This window comes from Ipomoea triloba, chromosome 11 (genome assembly GCF_003576645.1).
Source record: "Ipomoea triloba cultivar NCNSP0323 chromosome 11, ASM357664v1".
Lineage (NCBI taxonomy): Eukaryota > Viridiplantae > Streptophyta > Magnoliopsida > Solanales > Convolvulaceae > Ipomoea > Ipomoea triloba.
Genome location: NC_044926.1, coordinates 4,443,491 through 4,461,780, shown reverse-complemented (window position 1 = coordinate 4,461,780; position 18,290 = coordinate 4,443,491). Strand labels below are relative to the sequence as shown.

At 39.6% G+C, this 18,290-nt stretch overlaps 3 protein-coding genes and 1 pseudogene across 4 annotated transcripts; 1 reads left to right on the top strand and 3 right to left on the bottom strand.

The window, feature by feature from the left end:
* Nucleotides 1–847: 847 nt before the first annotated feature.
* Nucleotides 848–2,467, bottom strand: LOC115997007 (chitin-binding lectin 1-like). Its single transcript, XM_031236450.1, has 3 exons — nt 2,442–2,467; nt 1,729–1,818; nt 848–1,235 (listed from the first exon to the last, which is right to left on the bottom strand). Exons 1-3 carry the CDS (start codon nt 2,465–2,467, stop codon nt 848–850), a joined length of 504 nt encoding a protein of 167 aa, XP_031092310.1.
* Nucleotides 1,991–6,763, bottom strand: LOC115996195. Of its 2 annotated transcripts, none has more exons than XM_031235339.1 (3): nt 6,602–6,763; nt 4,198–5,311; nt 1,991–3,225 (listed from the first exon to the last, which is right to left on the bottom strand). In XM_031235339.1, exons 1-3 carry the CDS (start codon nt 6,694–6,696, stop codon nt 2,497–2,499), a joined length of 1,938 nt encoding a protein of 645 aa, XP_031091199.1. In that variant the 5' UTR covers nt 6,697–6,763; the 3' UTR covers nt 1,991–2,496. The 2 variants fall into 2 exon arrangements, with proteins under 2 accessions (XP_031091199.1, XP_031091201.1); XM_031235341.1 differs by lacking the exon at nt 6,602–6,763 and adding an exon at nt 6,326–6,536.
* A 584-nt stretch (nt 6,764–7,347) lies between these two features.
* Nucleotides 7,348–8,782, bottom strand: LOC115996916 (caffeoylshikimate esterase-like). Its single transcript, XM_031236354.1, has 2 exons — nt 8,029–8,782; nt 7,348–7,916 (listed from the first exon to the last, which is right to left on the bottom strand). The coding sequence occupies exons 1-2, from the start codon at nt 8,680–8,682 to the stop codon at nt 7,575–7,577; spliced, it is 996 nt and encodes a 331-aa protein (XP_031092214.1). The 5' UTR covers nt 8,683–8,782; the 3' UTR covers nt 7,348–7,574.
* Nucleotides 8,783–11,787: 3,005 nt separating this feature from the next.
* Nucleotides 11,788–17,489, top strand: LOC115997006 (annotated as a pseudogene).
* The last annotated feature ends 801 nt before the right edge of the window (nt 17,490–18,290 follow it).

Below are 18,290 nucleotides of genomic sequence, written 5' to 3'. Positions count from 1 at the left end.
TTAATTGAGTCTATCACATAGGATGGAGAAATCGAATGCAATTGCATTATTCATAAAATTAGTTAAACAGATTAATCACATAGATTAGACAAAAAATTAATAATTGAGCTACACAAAACCCCAATGACAACCACCGATGCATATATAACGTAGGAGAGTTGTCTCTTGACCAAAACTTGACTGGATTAGTCTCATTCCATAGGATGCAAATATAGATGTCAATGGGACGGGACGGACCCTCCCTCCCCACCTCCGAACTTTTTCCCCCATCCCCAGTTTCCGTCCCCATTTCCGTCGAGAAAGGATAAAATCTCCTCATCCCCATTCCACGGGATTATCCAGGAATAAGAAATCCCCTACCCCACTTAAATATTTTACAATTAAAAAAACACACACACATATTATATATATATATATATATATATATATATATATATATATATATATATATATATATATATATATATTCAGAGACGGGACAGGACAAGGCGAGAATAGTACACTTATGCCCCTACCCCCATCCCCAGCAGGGAACTAAAAATTCCCTCCATCCTCATCTCTGATCCCCTACTTTTGTCCCCGTTTCCTTTTCTGTCGGATGGAGAATCGAATTTTCTCTCAGATCCGAGTACAATTGACATCCTTAGGTGTAGATATATCAGTGCATATACAAAAGGTGCATAAAAGAATTAAAGGAAATGCATTTATTCAAGTATCAAAGATGGAAAGAATACAAAACCAAACATTTGCAAGAATGATCCCAGAACCTCTGCTGCTATTTTTCTTTTCTTCTAGTGCTACAAAGGGAGAAAAAAAAAAGGGCAAGAATTGTTCCAATTTCCAGTTCTCACAGCTGCATATCACTCCTGGCTTGATATCCAAACCGCGCCCGCCTTATATTCCCTCTACGCTTCTTGTATATCCTCCATCCAACCCACCCAGCACCCGCTGCAGCAAACACTCCTATCACAATCCCGGCCTTCTGTCCTCCACTCAACCCACCCGAGCTTCCAGATTCCGGTGGTGTCTCTTGTTTAGGACCCGAATGTGGATCCACAGGTGGTTGATGTGGCGGTGGAGTTGGGTTAGGGGTGGGAGGAGGAGTAGGGGATGGCGGTAAAGTTGGTTTAGGGACGGGAGGAGGAGTAGGGGATGGCGGTAAAGTTGGGTTATGGGGTGAAGGAGTACAAGCAGGGGAGCCCGGGCCAGGGGATGGTGCGGGCTTTGCATGGACACTGAAGTGTGTGAATATGAGAAAGTGTACCAACAGACTGAACAAGTAGAGCTTCTGCATGGTGGTTAGTGATGATCAGATCGAATTTGTTCTGAGAGAATACCGCAAAGAATGTGAAACTGCAAATTTATCTCAAACGAACCAATAATGACAACGGAAGCAATGATATAAACGAGGAATGCACAAATGGAACAAACAGAAATGACAAAATCCAACAATGTGGAAGAGCATTGTAGACCACGTTTAAGGTTTACAATGTCGATAATGACAACTTTGTATGTAGCAACACAGCTCTAAATACTAAATACCCAGCAGAAGCAGCTGCATTTTACTGTTTTCTTAATTAACCGTAATATACTAGGAATATATTGGTCTAAACAAGATCACTATATCAGCCAAACACTCAATGCTAGTTCTTGGTGTGCCTTTCAAAGGGACGAAAAGACAAGTTTTCAACAATTGATTAATCATGGCCATCAATGTAAAGAGCTAACCTGGCAGACCACCATAGCAGATTTGACGCCTTCTCCATTCTCCATGAAGATGAGTCACTTCCGGTTAACCCTGTCAGTCTTCGAATTTGGCTGGTTAAAAAGAGAAGCAGAAGCAAAGATGTCAGAATACCACTTATAAATCATTATTTTGATGGTTTTCGAAGAACTAATAAAATGTAAAACAAAAAGAATCATATAAAACAATGCCTTATTGCAACTACAGTACATCTAGAAAAACAAGTAAAATTCAGGCAAGCCCAAATTAAAGAAATGAGCAAAATCTCGCATCCATTAATTGGATAAAATGTTTACAAATACAAAAATGGATGATATATGGGAAGCAAAAAAAAAAGATAAAACCACAGGTAGTGACATAGTGTGTAGACACAGCCAAACGACAAATCTGCAAGTGTTGATGGCCTCCATCTCATTTTGACGAAGAAAACTGGATAAAACAAAAAACCAAAAAAAAAAAAAACAAAAAATCTTTTTACAGCAGGAAAATCATTCTGAGATTAGCTTCTAGGTCTCTCTCCCAGGTGACAAACTAAGTTAACTGGTTCGACACACTCTGCTTTCTGGATATCCTAAGTCCAAGGCTTCAGAGCACAGCTATGAAACAGAATCTAAAGCTGCTCCGTTTTTCCTTGTTGGCATGGAGAAGTTCCTTCTACAAGCCTGACGCATAATATTATCTTCAATTTAAGTTGTACCTATACAACTCTTCAATTCTCTCCATCCCATTGGATTATATGGCTCCACGTGCATCTAGTTTTCACTAGCTTGTTCTTTCCGATTTTCTTCTTCTTGGGGAGACTCTGAGATATTTTCTTTCTCAGATTGAAGAACTGTGGGCCCCTCATTTTCAGTGGTAGCTTCCGGAGAGTCCTCAGCTTTGGCAGGTGACTCCACTGACTCTACCTCACGGGGTAAAGCAGTAGAGGCATTCTGTTCCTTGGGTGAAACAGGAGACTCCACTACTCCCGCATCTCCCTGAGCAGCCAAATCAGTGCTCTTCTCTTCTCTGTCTATTATTGGCTCTGAACCCTCTGTATCAGACTGTTTCTTTGTAGTATCCTCGTTTTCTGAGGGTGCTTCTGGAGCATTTTCAGCCTTGGCAAGTGATTCATTTGGAGCATTTTCATCCTTAGGAAGTGATTCATTTGGAGCATTTTCAGCCTTGGGAAGTGATTCATTTGGAGCTGCATTTTCATCCTTGGCAAGTGATTCATTTGGCACCGCTTTGCTTTCTGAAGATGTGACATCATTATGCTTTGCGGGTGACTCTGGAGAACCTTCAGTTTTAAGAGTTGATTCTCCATCCTTGGCATTCTCAGTGGACTCAGCAGTGCTCTCCTCATTGTTAGCTGTTGAGTTTTCTTCCTCTGCAGTTGGCTCCTCGACTTCTATTGGCCCAAGCTTCGCTTCAACATCCTTAATTGCAAATGTTAAAACTCTTGCATCCCGAGAAGCTGCTAATTTTCCACGAGGCAAGGCCTGTTTGTAAGAATAAAAAAGAATATAGCTTAGCAAGTTAGCTTCCATGCACTATAAAGTCAGAATTCCTCCCTCTATATTAGCATGAATGATAATCATTCATTTAAAAAAAATAAAAATGGCGAGTGGCAATTGTTGGATTTGTGGCACAAACTCCAAATAAATAACATTGCAGTTCAAAATTCAAAAATTTCTTGGTTGATTGAACTTTTGTCCTGCCAATCTGTCAGAAAAACACAGAGCATAACGTTAGGATATTTAAATATTTTTGCCAGCATAAGGTTCAGGAGTTTCCCCTTTCCCCATAACAACCATACAATAAAATTTTCAGAAGAAGGGTACAGGTGAATCCTAAATGAAAATTAGTTTAGTCTATTTGACTACAAATCCGCCAGTGAAGGCAAGATGTGAATTTTATTGGTCCTCCATAAAACATGCCCATATTTGCCAAAAACAATACTTGTCAGGATCATAATAACAGTTTTATATATCTTGCAATCAAATAACTAACAAAAGCCGTAAAGGAAATGAGAAGGGGAAAGAATGTGCTTACGGAGTATTTTATTTCCTGAAATGGTAACTTAGTAGGAAGGGAGAATCGCTCATAACACCAGGGAATAAGATTTTGTGGCAAAGAGGATGTAAGTCATCTTAACCTAGAATATCATGTGCATCGCCAAAAACTTCGACACATGTAGCAACTAACTTTATTTCAGCGAGTTGGCATTTATTATATTTTGGTTGCTAAGTTAATTCTTAATCACCATGGTCCATTTTAATAGAAATGCACATAAACAAGTAATCAGATGCTTGGAACTATTCAGCTAACGTGTCTGTGTCCTCTGTATACTGTTTGGCATGTATAAGCTGTATATGTTCTTAGAATGCATAATAAATAGGATTATGTTTAAAAAAACGAGATTTTTTCTAAACAGAAGAGGGAATTGAATGAGTATGACACTCAAAACTCACCTCCATCAGTTGTACTGCCCTTTCATTCAGGGCTTCGGAAGAAGCTTCCTTGTGAACAAGTTTTAAGATGCAGACCAAGTGAGCCTGTAGGTTCTCGGCCCGGTGTTCAGCTATATTGCACTGTGGAACTGTAGATTGACAACCTACGGGATAAAAGGGGCAGTTCACGAGCTTCATTGGACAACTAGTAATGCAATGCCTGTCCATATCACGCCTCATTATGCTCTCCGGGCATTTCTGCTCACAAGGGATTATTTTGAAAGGACAGGTAGAGTCATGTTCATCGGCACGTCCTGCAATGAATATACCATTACATCCCATGTTGTCACAGTTCATAGTCCTGAAATTGCAAGAGGGAAGATGTTGTTGAAGCTCTTCTTCAGACCTAAACTTCATACTGCAATGGTACGTGTTCTTGAAGTCAACGTTTCTAAGCAAAGTTTGTGCAACCGACTCCCTCCGCCCAATCAACCAAAACCCATTCGTTTCCATCTCCTGCACAAAATCGTCTATCCTATCTTCTCTCCTATCACTCAGAACCCATCCCGAGACACGGCTAAAAAAATTCCTTTTCGAATGTGCAAAATCATCAATAATATCAGAGATAATATCAAAAGCATCAGTAGGTGCTTCTGCAGTGGCACCCCCTTCCAAGACAACAGATTCAGCAACAAAAGTTTCACTTCTTTGGACAAGATAGTCCACCATTTCTCTTCTGATATCAACCGCCACTGAAGCAGGGCTCTTGAATATGCCACCTGTCGTGTTGTCAACACAGGCAGAGGATAATCCTGTAAGGAATTCTCCTGCTATCCTGTGAACCATTTCTGCATCAAAAAGGTTGCAGGGAAACATTGGACCTTCCTCTTTCACCTCTTCAAGTGTTGCTGGTTTGACCTCAGCATCACTTGCAGGGGGATCCATGCTTGCTGGAGGGTCCATGCTTGTAGGGGGGTCCGTGATAGCAGGGGGGTTCGTGATTGCAGGGGGATCAGTGCTTGCGGGGGGATCTGTAGTTGCGGGGGGATCTGTACTTGCAGGGGGATCCATAATTGCAGGTGGGTTTGTGCTTTGAGATTCTTCCATCATGTTAAGTACCAGAATAAAATGGAGTCTGAAAACAAAAAAGAAAGGCATGAATTGCGACAGCAGAGAATGAATGGAAGAAAATGCTTTAAAACACCCATAGTTATTTCAAGGAAACATCATTATATGATCTTCAAGAATGAAACCAGACAACTGTCAGCATGGCAAAAATAGTTTACATGCTGACATGCATTTACAAGCATCCAACATAAATCCGCACATCAAAAAGTAGAATAGGCTATGAACTTTTCGTTTCAAATTGGAAGCACTTATTAGTGAATAAAACAACAGCATTATCTATCATCTAGTTCCAGTTGATAGACTCTAGAAGCTGAAACAGATAAACTAACCAATAATTGAAATTTTAAATTTCAAACTACGATGCATAATTTGAGTATGGATATGAAGGGGCATCAAGAGAACTAAAGCTGTAAATTTTGTTTCAAGTCACTAATGCTCAATGCATAGCCTTTTACTTCATTCTGGGAGGTCAATAATGATACTCCTGTAATGTATAAAACATAATCTATTATCATTTGGGAAAGGTAATTACTAAACAAAGAAAAGGCACAAACTTTGCCCAAATTCGCAATCATGGAACAACCTTCACTTGTTCGGATGAGACAGCCACTAGAACCATACAAAAAATTTGAAAAATTGAGATATAGAAAGAAGCTCTAAATCATATTACAAAATGCAATCAAACACACACACCCACCATCTCTGTTTCATTTAGCATGAGAAATTTGTCAGATACACATATCCTCCATTACAGATTTCACTGATTTAGCCATCTATAATCAAAATCAAACAGCATAAGTGCTGTTTTTCATGGCACAAATCCCTTAAGATTAAAGAACAATAAGAGATCGAACACTAAATCTTACTATGGAGGTATGAAACTGAGAAAAAAAAAAAGGCATTGACAAATCGAGTAATAGAATTAAACATCTGAGCTTAACATACCTTATACACTTATATTCCCATTCTAATTCGCAAAACACGAACACATTGAAGAATGAGGGAGAGGTAAAAGGATTACCTTTAGCTCGTACGGTGAAAAAGCTGGATCAGAAGAGAAAACCCGGAAATGGGTTTGTTTATAATTTTTAAAATCAAGAATGAGAGGATCAATCAAGAACAGTCACAACCCAACGAAATGGCACAATGGCATTTCTTGCTATATATATTAGCGTAAAATGCCAAGAGTTTTTTTTTTAAAAATGCCGACAAAAAAAAAGTGTGGGTGGGAGTAGAATTTGAAATTAGACAAAGAAAATAAAAATAAAAAATTTCAGGGGATTTGTGTTTCATGTACCTCCAATTTTTGCAGTGGCTTGCCGCTTTTGTCTCCGATCTTGTTGGTGGCCACTGGGATGTTGGTAAAAGCTTCATTCTGTTTGTCAATGTCATATAATATAATATAGTCTAGTACGTGCATGCCATTACTTTTTAGTTTTTTTAGTTTTTTTTTTTGACACATAATAAAATTAATTGGAAAATGATCCGTTCATAAACTTCATGTATTGAAGCTTAAAACAATTTAATGACATGTAATAGCAAGTAAGAGATTTCGACGGGTCCCAACAAGTCTTTACAATTAAACCTGGTGAATGATCGTCAACTGTCTTTGAATAAAATGATCTAAATGGCGGGTATTACATTGTAAGCTCGATTTGAATATCTCCTATATGAGATAATCACTACATGTTATTTGAACACAAGATACTTTGTCGATTCTTTCTCCTGCTCCCATGCACCCTAACACATGGGATTTTTTATTTTTTATTTTATTTAATTGGGATGGGACCCGGGGAAAGCAAGTCTAAACTTCTTGAATAAAGGAGCTTTAAGGCTCCAATTAATTTTGCTAATTTTTGTCCATTCATAAATTGGATTGACAAAAAGTTTGAAAGTCATTTATAAAAGTTAAAAATTAGAAGTGTTTTGAAAAAAAAAATTATTTTCTTAAAACATCAATTTTAAACACTGCTTCAAGTAGTGTTTGGAATTTGGTTTGAAGTAAATCGTTCTTTAAATCGCTGGTTAACCAAACATGACAAGTGTCAAAAGTTGGGGATATGTCATTATCCAAACATAAATCGCTAAAGATTAATGCACAAGTAGTCCATTCAAGTTATATTATATAAAAATACTAAAAAGGAAAGTCGTAATTAAAAGACTCCCAACTACCATCCACTTATTCAATATTGCCCAACTAATTAGTAATTACCCCCAACTTCCATTTAATTGCGTCATATGCTCCGCCGTGCACGGCGGCGGCGTGCGTCTTAACTGGTGGGGTTTCCGGCTCTGGCTCTGAGCCACTGTATAACGTCTCCGAACACGCGCTCCACGTTCTCCTCCGACTCGCCCACCAGTTGGTGCCACATTCCGGGATATATATTCAGAGTCTTGTCCTTGCTGGCGGCGCGTCGGTACAACTCTTCCACGCACGCCGGGTCGCAGACGACGTCGTCCCCGCCGTGAATGATCAGGAACGGGACTTCCACTTGTTCGAACCTCGCTTGCAGATCCCTGCACACCCTCAACAGCTCACGCGCCGTCGCTGCTCGCGGCCTCGCCATGGTCCTAGTAGGGCTTGCTATCGCCAGTTTCCTCTTCCATTCCACCTTCATTTGCAACGGAAATTGGAAATCAAATATTCAAATTCGATGAGACTTGAGAGTGAGAGTACTCTAAAACGGAATTTAATGGCGGAAAATGAAAAATATCTAATCTGACCTTGAAGGAGACGTCGGGAATGGAGCCGCGCGTGGGGACCACGTGCCAAGTCGGGATTAAGTACGCGGCAATGTCAAGGAAATGCTCCAGCGGCCACGGCGGCTTGAACTTATCGCTGATGCCGCACATGGCCCCGTTCAAAACGACGCCGTCGAAGCGCCGTTTCGGGGCGGAATCGCCGCGGCGGAGCGTTATGAGCAGCGCAATCGCGCCGCCGAGCGACTCGGCGTAGAGGAACGAAGGCAGCTCCGGCGGCACGTGGCGGTCACGGAACGAGTCGAAGAACGCTACGCAGTCGTCGACGACGGGATTGATGTCCGGTATGTGAGCCTTCAGCCCTCCCTCGGTGTAGCCGTGGCCCTGGTGGTCGATTGCGCAGACGGCGAATCCTTGCTTCGCGATGTGCACGGCGGTGAGCTGGATGAGCCAGTTGGAGTCGCCGGTGAAGCCGTGGACGACGCAGACGGCGCCGATCACCTTAATCGGAGGGAGCGGGGTCCACCAGTGGGTGTACAGCTTGAGACCACGAGTATTGGTGACGAACTCGGAGCCGTGACTCACCGAGTGGCGCGAGTAGAACTCGTCGGCAGTTAAGGAGCCAAATGGACTCTCCTCGTTCGCCTCCGCCACCGGATGCTTCATACTAGGGTTCATCTCCGGCGAATGTACAGACAGATGGGAAGGGAAAGAGATATGATATAAGGAAGGAGAGATGAAGTTTGGTAGTTTGTCGTTGCATTTTCTGAGAATTACTTATTTCACTTTGATCCTTCAAGTTTGCAACAATGACAAATCTTGGTGTCTATGATAACAAAATTATGAATTCACCCATTCTAGTTTACACTCAATTTCATTTTTTTAATTTGTCAATACAAAATAGGGAAAATCCCATAATCATAACCCACAAATTAAATGATAGAGAACATGAATTTCATAGTTAAACTTGACTATTAGGTTGTGGTTTGGTTTATAGTTCATTGAGTTTGTAATTTTAGGTGTGATTGATTTTTCTCGAGTTGAGCTTTTATTTTAAAACAAAACGTTTAATTTGTTGTTAATAGAAAAGTTTATTTTTTAAGTGATATTATTTTGATATCTTATATTCTTTTCTCGTTACGTTTTACTTCTTGAGTCGTTGATTTAGGGTTTAGCTTTTGGCCGATCTTAATCCTTGGTATATGACTATGGCTCAAAATGGTCCTTCAACTATTGCTCATTCTCAATTTTACATTTTGACTTTCAATTGTATCAAATGTGGTCGCTCAACTTTTAAAAACTTACCCAATGTGGAGGACATTTTGGCCCGTTCACCTATTTTGTACATTATACCTAATATACTTAGCAATACTTTATGAAAGTTACCAAACATATTTTAAAACTTGATAGGATAGGGGAAAAATTTGTATGTTTAGACAAATGGAAAAAGTATAAAGTTTAAAATTTTGGGATTGGAGTGTGAGATTTTAACTACTTATATTTGTGAGAAAATCTACCGAAATTCTAATTTGATAGAGTATAAAAACAAAAATTAAAATAAAATAAATAAAAGAGTTGGGAAAAAATGTACAGAAATTCTAATTTGATAGCTTAAAAATAAAAATGAAAATAAACAAAAATAAAATAAATAAAAGAGTTGAGAAAAATCTACAAAAAATGTAATTTAATAGAGTCTAAAAACAAAAATGAAATAAATAAAAATAGTTTTTCTCAAAATGGTCCATCGACCATTGGTGAGTGTATTAGACTCAAAATAGGTGAGCAGATCAAAATGTCCTCCATTTTAACGCTGAGTAAACGGAATGCCTAACAGAGGACTGAATTGGATGAGTTTTGACGGTATTTGGTGCAATTGAAAGTCGAAATGTAAAATTGAAAAAAATAATAGTCGATGAACCTTAAGAAAAAACAGTAATTTATTGTTGATCATAAATACATAACCAATAGACTTAATTGTTATCTTTTATTTAGGGTATGTTTGGAAAGTAGGAAAATGACTTCTGGAAAATGTTTTCTGGAAAATGAGACATTTTCCGGAAAATAGTTTGATTTCCAGTATTTGGTTGCATTCTGGAAAACTGTATTTGTGTGTTTGGTTCATTTTCCGGAAAATGAGTAGAAATGTATATTTATATATTTTTTTTATTTTATTTAAAATATAAAATTATAAACTAATAATATTTATTATAAATAAATAAATAACTAAATAAATTTTAAAAAAAAAAAGTAAAATGCATTGTCGTTGCTCTGGTTTCCGGCGGAAACCAATCCGCCGAACTGAGAGAGGGACGGCTTCTCTCAAACGAAGTGAACAACCCTTTGGCGGAAAATGACTTCCGCCCAAATTTGGCGGAAGTCATTTTCCGCCAAAATAGCTTGTTTTCCCCAGTCAACGGAAATCATTTTCCGTTGACTGGGTTTTCCCATGGTTGCCAAACACCCAAAGCCCGAAAAATGATTTCTGGAAATCATTTTTCGGGCTTCCAAACACACCCTTTAATGGTAATTAATGTATACAACTATATGAAAGGTAATAAAGGAACCGCTAGCATCATACTTTCAAAAACATGCACACTTAAAACTCCATAAAGGAGTTTTCAAAAAAAAAAAAAAAAACTCCATAAAGGAAATAGACAAAAAAGAAATAAATAAATATTATTGGTGTAGATATCACATTTATCTTTTCTACATTTCTTTATGTTGAGTAAAAAAATTCAATAAAAAAATTATTTTTCATCTTTACAGTTACTACTCGTAATACACTAGTGTATAAACATTTAGATATTTGTAGATCACTTGCTTGAAGCACAATTAGTAAATTTACCTCCTCAAACCGTCTCCATATCGGGAGCAATGAGGGCTTTGGCGTATTAGCCACTCTTGAATTAAGAAACGAAAAATATTTATTTTGATAGATTATTGGTGAATGGACTGATCTCACCCTCTAAAGTTCATAAATAATCTATGTATTCAATAATAATAATAATCAAAGTTGCAAAAATCGCTAGGCGCCTGGTGTACAGAAGAAATGTGTGCAAGAAGATTGAGATTTGAGAGTGAATGAAAGACTACAAAAACCTAACATCATGACGCTGCAAGCATGCGCCAAAGATGTAGACACCACAACCTAATGAGATTATTAGAGATAATAATCATAACTAAACTAACAGTGAATACTTAACGTCGAAAATATAAATAACCACATGCGCAGACATTAAACCTAATACAAGTTATACAACACATTTCCTCTCCATTTTTCCAAAAAAAAAAAAAAAAAAAAAAANTTTTCCAAAAAAAAAAAAAAAAAAAAAACACATTTCCTCTCCATTAATACCTGCGTGGGAAAGAAAAATATAGCCAATCAATGCAGAGATTAATAATAAAATAATAATAAAGCAAAACTCCAAAACGACAGTGTTTTGCATTGGGCAGGAATTCACCACCAATTTCATCGGCCAAATCCATTGATTTGCAGCCATTGACTAAAGCGAAAATAAAGAGTGAGGACAAGAAAAGATTGTAAGCGTTTGCAATGGTGAGAGAGAAAACATTGTAAAACAGCATATCTATCCCCAATTATAAGCGATTCACATTGACCCGTAGGAGTAAATTTCGATACATCTCACGTTTGACCACAGATTGTGCCCAACATTGGAACCGTATTTCATGTCCCCATCCAACAAACACAAACCAAAACTAAACAAAATCAAATCCCCAAACAAAAAACCGTGAAATTAATTAAAACATAAAATGAAGTGAGAAATGTGGCTCCAGAGTTCCAAACCCAACGGCGGAGCAGGACACAAGGCCCCTGCCCCCGCCACCCGCGGCCTGGTTGCCATCGCCATTGACAAAGACAAAGGGAGCCAATCTGCCCTCAAATGGACCACCGAAAACCTCGTCTCCCGGGGCCAAACCCTCGTCCTCATCCACGTCCTTCACAAGTCTTTCCGTAAGTATAAAACTGCACATCTGCTACTATTGTAAATAGCTTTTCCTCACTTTTGTACAAAAGTAGTCTAGGGTCTCTGAATGTCGTTGATTTAACTGTGGCAGAAAGTCTGGTCATCTAGTACGCAATAATCTTAACGTTTGTAATTTTACGTGTCTCAGATGGTTCTGCCACGGCCGGTCAGGATCGAAAGCAACAAATTGAAAAATAAACCAAAGAATTGTTTGGTGTTTTTCATGTCTTCTGCACGCGTAAAGATGTAAGTTTTCTATTTTCTGTTTTTTAATTTTCTAAATTTTCAGAAAACTGGAAAAAATTCAGTTAATAAACCGGCCCTAAGTTTTCAGGGAGATTTGATGATTGCAATTGAGTTTAGAAGATATATATATACATATGTTAATTTGTGGCAGATACAAACCATGGATATCATTCTGGAAGACGCAGATGTATCAAAAGCGCTGATGCAATACGTGTATGGTGCCGCAATCGAAAACCTGGTTCTTGGTGCATCAAAGCATGGATTTCTCAAGTTAAGTCCGAGGTTTCGGGCGATCTCCCACGTACAACGTACACCCTTTGATTACAAGTTGGATCTCATGATTCATAATGTTGTCGGTTTACAGGAGGTTGAACGTTATGGACGTCCCAACCTGCGTTTCAAAAGGAGCGCCAGATTTCTGCACTGTTTATGTGATTTCCAAGGCCAAAATCTCGTCCGTACGAAACGCTTCTCGTCCGGCGCCGTTTATGTCCCCACTCTACAACCAGATAAACAAGAAGAACGAGGAACAGCAAGACAACAGCCCAGCCACGGCCCGCGCCGCCGTCGTCCCCAAAGTAAACGCCGCTGCTACTCCAGCAGTCACACACCACAAACACACTCCTACTTTAAAAGGTTAATCACTATGATGTTCTTCTTCTTGATCTTGCAATAACGTATGGACCCATAATAGTCTGTCTCGGGTTTTTGTTTAAACTGGTCAGCTATACACAATTATTATGATCAACTACTTACCACTATATTAAAAATTATAACTGTACCTGAGGGGGATTATTCCCCGATCGTATTACTTATATGGTGATAGGTTTTGAACCTAGCTTGGGTTCAGGCCGGGACCAACCCGACCACTACCGGTGAAGACGACCCGGTCTCCGGACCATGCGTGGAACCGAGCTCAGCCGAAAGATAGGTCAGAGAGAATTCTTTAGGGCTGTATCTCACTAACCCATCATGGTCGGACCGCTTCTTGAGGACTTAGGGCACCACGGCAATGACCAAGAGTCGTTTGACACTTGGCTTGGCTTCATGCATGGCCTCCACGCGACATGCTAGTACCTGTCCCCGACAGTCTATAAATACTGCATTTATTGTTGGAAAGGGAACTTTTGGCTATTTCCACACTATAGCTATTAGCTCGGAGACCTCTAACACACTGTCACGTTGACCTGACTATATCTTATTATCCTACTAACTCTCTTTGGTCCGGAATTTGACCCTAACCGACCCCATACCGTAGATGTAAAGGATAGGCTCCGTGTTTACCACATCAGTATCAAATTTACCTCCACCCAACAATTAACTCATTCCCAACACATTAAGTGCACAGTTACATACGGAGTACATTTTTCCTTATATACCACCATATTTTCTAGAGGTAGAGTAATGAGTTTTGTTTAATGTAGACAAACTTGCAACATTTGGAGAGAAGAATAATCGCGCATCTTTCATGTACAACAGCGACATGGAAATACCATTCAGGTAACGAAATGAGTGGAGTTGATGAATTAACACAGAGTTAATTAGTTTAACCTAGCTAACAATAAGACTGCACATACAGGTCACCGTTTGATAAAGCCGCAGGAAGAGTGATCTAAGGGAAGTCGTTTTCGGACTTTCCGGACAACGACACTAATATATCATTTGTGAGCTCCGGCCGGCCTAGCACCGATACTTCATCTATGTTCTATGACGGATTGGATTCGGGTTGTACATCTTGGGTTTCTACCAGCTTAGGGTCAGGCTTTAGATCAAAGGCCAGCGATACCAGCTCCTTCACTGATTTCTCAACTTCCTCCGTTGATAGCGTAAGCCAACAAACATTATATATTAGATGCCATATTTAATATATTTTATGGTACTCCGATCCGTATATACTATAAACTCATATACTATAAACTCTATGGACCTGTTTGATAAATGACTTCTAGTGGATAGCTGTTAGCTTATTGAATAGAGGGTATGACTAGTTGATAGGGGGTAAGCCAAGAAACATTATACTCCTTATATATTAGATGCCATATTATATGCTATAAACTCTATATCTTATATCCCATTAATATAAATATTATATATATATAGTAATAATGTTTGGTAAATCAACAACCTCTAATCATTTAGTTCAAATGAACAGGACGAGGGCGATTCTGAAATGAAAAGGCTAGGGCAAGAGCTGCGGAAGATGATGAACTTGTATAGCACAGCATGCAAAGAGGCTTTAACTGCAAAGCAGAAGGCATGCTATCATATTCTTGAATTTGAATTGGATTATATATATATATATATATATATATATATATATATATATATATATATATATATATATATATATGTATGTAATAATGTTTTCNATGAACAGGACGAGGGCGATTCTGAAATGAAAAGGCTAGGGCAAGAGCTGCGGAAGATGATGAACTTGTATAGCACAGCATGCAAAGAGGCTTTAACTGCAAAGCAGAAGGCATGCTATCATATTCTTGAATTTGAATTGGATTATATATATATATATATATATATATATATATATATATATATATATATATATATATATATATATATATGAATGTAATAATGTTTTCTGTCTCAATTAAAAGTTAGTTTTATATTTTAGGCGACTGAGCTCCAGCTATGGCGAATTGAGGAGGAAAAGCAATTGGAAGAGGCGCAGGTAGAAGATGACGTGTCGAAAGTGAGTTCAGAGAGTGGAAAGAGAAGTGGCAGTGAAGCGGAGGAGGTAGAGAATGGGAGATATGAATTTAGGTACAGAAGGTACACCATTGAGGAAATCGAAGAAGCTACAGAACGCTTTTCAGAGTCGAGAAAGATTGGAGAAGGAGGGTATGGACCTGTGTTTAAATGTATCCTTGATCACACGCCTGTGGCGGTCAAGGTGTTACGCCCTGACGTTGCACAGGGCATGTCCCAATTTCATAAAGAGGTAATCGACTATATATCAATCGCTTCTCGTCCGGCGCCGTTTATGTCCCCACTCTACAACCAAATAAACAAGAAGAACGAGGAACAGCAAGACAACAGCCCACCCACCGCCACCGCCCTCGTCGTCCCCAAAGTAAACGCCGCTGCTACTCCAGTAGTCACACGCCACAAACACACTCCTACTTTAAAAGGTTAATCACTATGATGTTCTTCTTCTTGCAATAACTTATGGACCTATGATAGTTGTCTTACGTTTTTTGTTTAAACTGGTCAGCTATTGAGAATTATTATGATCAAGTGCTTACCCCTATATAAAAAATTATAATTGTACCTGATGGAGATTATTCCCCGGTAGTATTACTTGTATGGTGATCGGCTTTGAACCTCGGGATCGGATTGAGACCGACCTGACCACGACTGGTTAAGACGACCCGGTGTCCCGACCATGAGTGGAACCAAGCTTAGCTGAAAGATAGCCTCGGAGAGGATTCTTTAGGGTTGTATCTCACCGACCCAGCAAGGTCGGACCTGTCCTTGAGGCCTTAGGGCAACACTGCGGCAATTACTAGGAGTCGTTGGACACTTGGCCTGTGGCCCTCGGGCCATCGCCCAGCCCCGTGTATGGCCTCCACACGTCACGCATGCCACAAGACTGGTACCTGTCCTTGACACCTTATAAATGCTACATTTATTGCTGGAAAGGAGACTTTTGGCTATTTCGACACTATAGCTATTAGTTCGGAGACCTCTGACCCACTGTCACATTGATCGAGCTATATTTTATTATCCTACTAACACTCCTTGGTCTGGAATTTGACTCTAACCGACCCCGGACAGTAGGTAGGTGATAGGCTCCGTATTTACCGCATCAGTACCAAACTTACCTCCACCCAACAATTAACTCATTCCAAGCACATTAAGTGCACAATTACATACATTTTTCTTTATATACCATCATATTTTTTAGAGGCAGAGTGCTGAGTTTTGTTGAATGCAGACAAACTTGCAACATTTGGAGAGAAGAACAATCGCGCATCTTTCATGTACAACAGCGACATGGAAATACCATTTAGGTAACGAAATCATGAGTGGAATTGCTGAATTAACATAGAGTTAGTTTAACCTAGCTAACAATAAGACTGCATATTTGCACAAGTCACCGTTTGATAAAGCCGCAGGAAGAGGGATCCAAGGGAAGCCGTTTTCGGACTTTCCGGACAACGACACTGATATATCATTTGTGAGCTCCGGCAGGCCTAGCACCGATACTTCATCTATGTTTTATGACGGATTGCATTTGGGCCGTACATCTCGAGTTTCCACCAACTCCGAAAGCAGCTTAGGGTCGGGCTTTGGATCAAAAGCCAGCGATACCAGCTCCTTCACTGATTTCTCAACTTCCTCCGTTGATAGCGTAATATGCCAACAAACATTATATATATTAGATGCCATATTATATACTCCTATAAACTCTATATCTTATATCCCATTAATATAAATATTATATATATATATATATATATATATATATATATATATATATATATATATACACAGTAATAATGTTTGGTAAATCAACAACCTCTAATCATTTAGTTCAAATGAACAGGACGAGGGCGATGCTGAAATGAAGAGGCTAAAGCAAGAGCTGCAGAAGATGATGGATTTGTATAGCACAGCATGCAAAGAGGCTTTAACTACAAAGAAGAAGGCACGCTATCAGATTCTTGAATTTGAATTGGATATATATGAATGGAATAATGTTTTCCATCTCAATTAAAAGTTAGTTTTATATTTTAGGCGACTGAGTTCCAGCTATGGCGAATTGAGGAAGAAAAGCGATTGGAAGAGGCGCAGCTAGAAGATGACGTGTCGAAAGTGAGTTCAGGGAGTGGGAAGAGAAGTGGCAGTGAAGCGGAGGAGCTAGAGAATGGGAGATATGAATTTAGGTACAGGAGGTACACCATTGAGGAAATCGAAGAAGCTACCGAACGCTTTTCAGAGTCGAGAAAGATTGGAGAAGGAGGGTATGGGCCTGTGTTTAAATGTATTCTTGATCACACGCCTGTGGCGGTCAAGGTGCTGCGCCCTGACGCTGCACAGGGCATGTCCCAATTTCATAAAGAGGTAATCCACTATATATCAAACACTTTTCTCAAATGTATTCTATCTTTAATTACATGTGCCAAAGATCATGTGATCTAGTAGCACCAAGTTATTTTCTCATATAAGAGGTTGTGTGTTTGAGTTAAAGAAAGCTCAAGCTTGAATCATCTCTAACAAGCTAGGCTGCACAAGTACCACCAAAACAAACCACCAACCAGCAGAAAGGAAAGTGGTCACAGCCACAACACAAGGGAAATAGACTATCCTAAGTTGTGCACATTGAGTCCTTCAAGCAAAGTTCACCAAAAATTTCATTTTCAAACCAGAAATAGCACCACCCCCCCCCCACACACACACTTAAACCTGGACATCGTCCCTGATGGACAAAGTAAATAAAGAGAAATCGAACTAGGAAGCAGTAAAGCAGCAGTAAACGGAAACAGGAAAACAGACTATGAAAAAACTAAAGCAATAGAGATAATAATGCAGCATTTGAATCAATCATCATACAATCCCAAGAGAATAACCAGAACATAGAAAACAAAGAAAAGAAACAATAAAAATATAAACAAAAAACAAAAGAGTAGAGTTCAAGAAGCTTCTCAAAGGGCACATCATCCCATGAAGGAGGGATCAAACGGTGGGAATTGAGGGCCCCCTGGAGGTGGGTAGTGACCTCGCATCCACTCATAGTAAGCACGTGCCTCATCGCGGCTCTGGGCATTCGCCACCTCCATAGCATCCATCCTGTGGTAAATCTGGTCGACCTTCATGTTCATGGCCGCCAGCTGAGCAAGAACCTGCTGTTGGAAATCCCCTGAAGAAGAACCCTCGCCTGCCCCAACATGGGCGGGACCAGCAACATCAAGATGAGCATCATAAGCCTCCTCCTCCATCTTGTCCTCACGCTCTACAATAGTGCGGGCTCTCTTAGCCCCGATCTTGTCACGCATCCTCTCAACAGCCTTAGCTGTCAGTAGCTGCATGCCTGGA

Bases quoted from the DNA above. Each gene is read 5' to 3' on its own strand.
- LOC115997007 (XM_031236450.1), bottom strand. From the start codon at position 2,467: ATGGAGAGAATTGAAGAGTTGTATAG. The intron at 1,819-2,441 runs GTACAACTTAAA...CTTTTTAACCAG, and splicing joins AGAATTGAAGAGTTGTATAG to CCAAATTCGAAGACTGACAG. The intron at 1,236-1,728 runs GTTAGCTCTTTA...CACACACTTCAG, and splicing joins CTGCTATGGTGGTCTGCCAG to TGTCCATGCAAAGCCCGCAC.
- LOC115996195 (XM_031235339.1), bottom strand. From the start codon at position 6,696: ATGACATTGACAAACAGAATGAAGCTTTTACCAACATCCCAGTGGCCA. The intron at 5,312-6,601 runs GTACATGAAACA...TTTTGTTTTCAG, and splicing joins AGCCACTGCAAAAATTGGAG to ACTCCATTTTATTCTGGTAC. The intron at 3,226-4,197 runs GTGAGTTTTGAG...TCTTACAAACAG, and splicing joins GGGCAGTACAACTGATGGAG to GCCTTGCCTCGTGGAAAATT.
- LOC115996916 (XM_031236354.1), bottom strand. From the start codon at position 8,682: ATGAACCCTAGTATGAAGCATCCGGTGGCGGAGGCGAACGAGGAGAGT. The intron at 7,917-8,028 runs GTCAGATTAGAT...TTGCAAATGAAG, and splicing joins TTCCCGACGTCTCCTTCAAG to GTGGAATGGAAGAGGAAACT.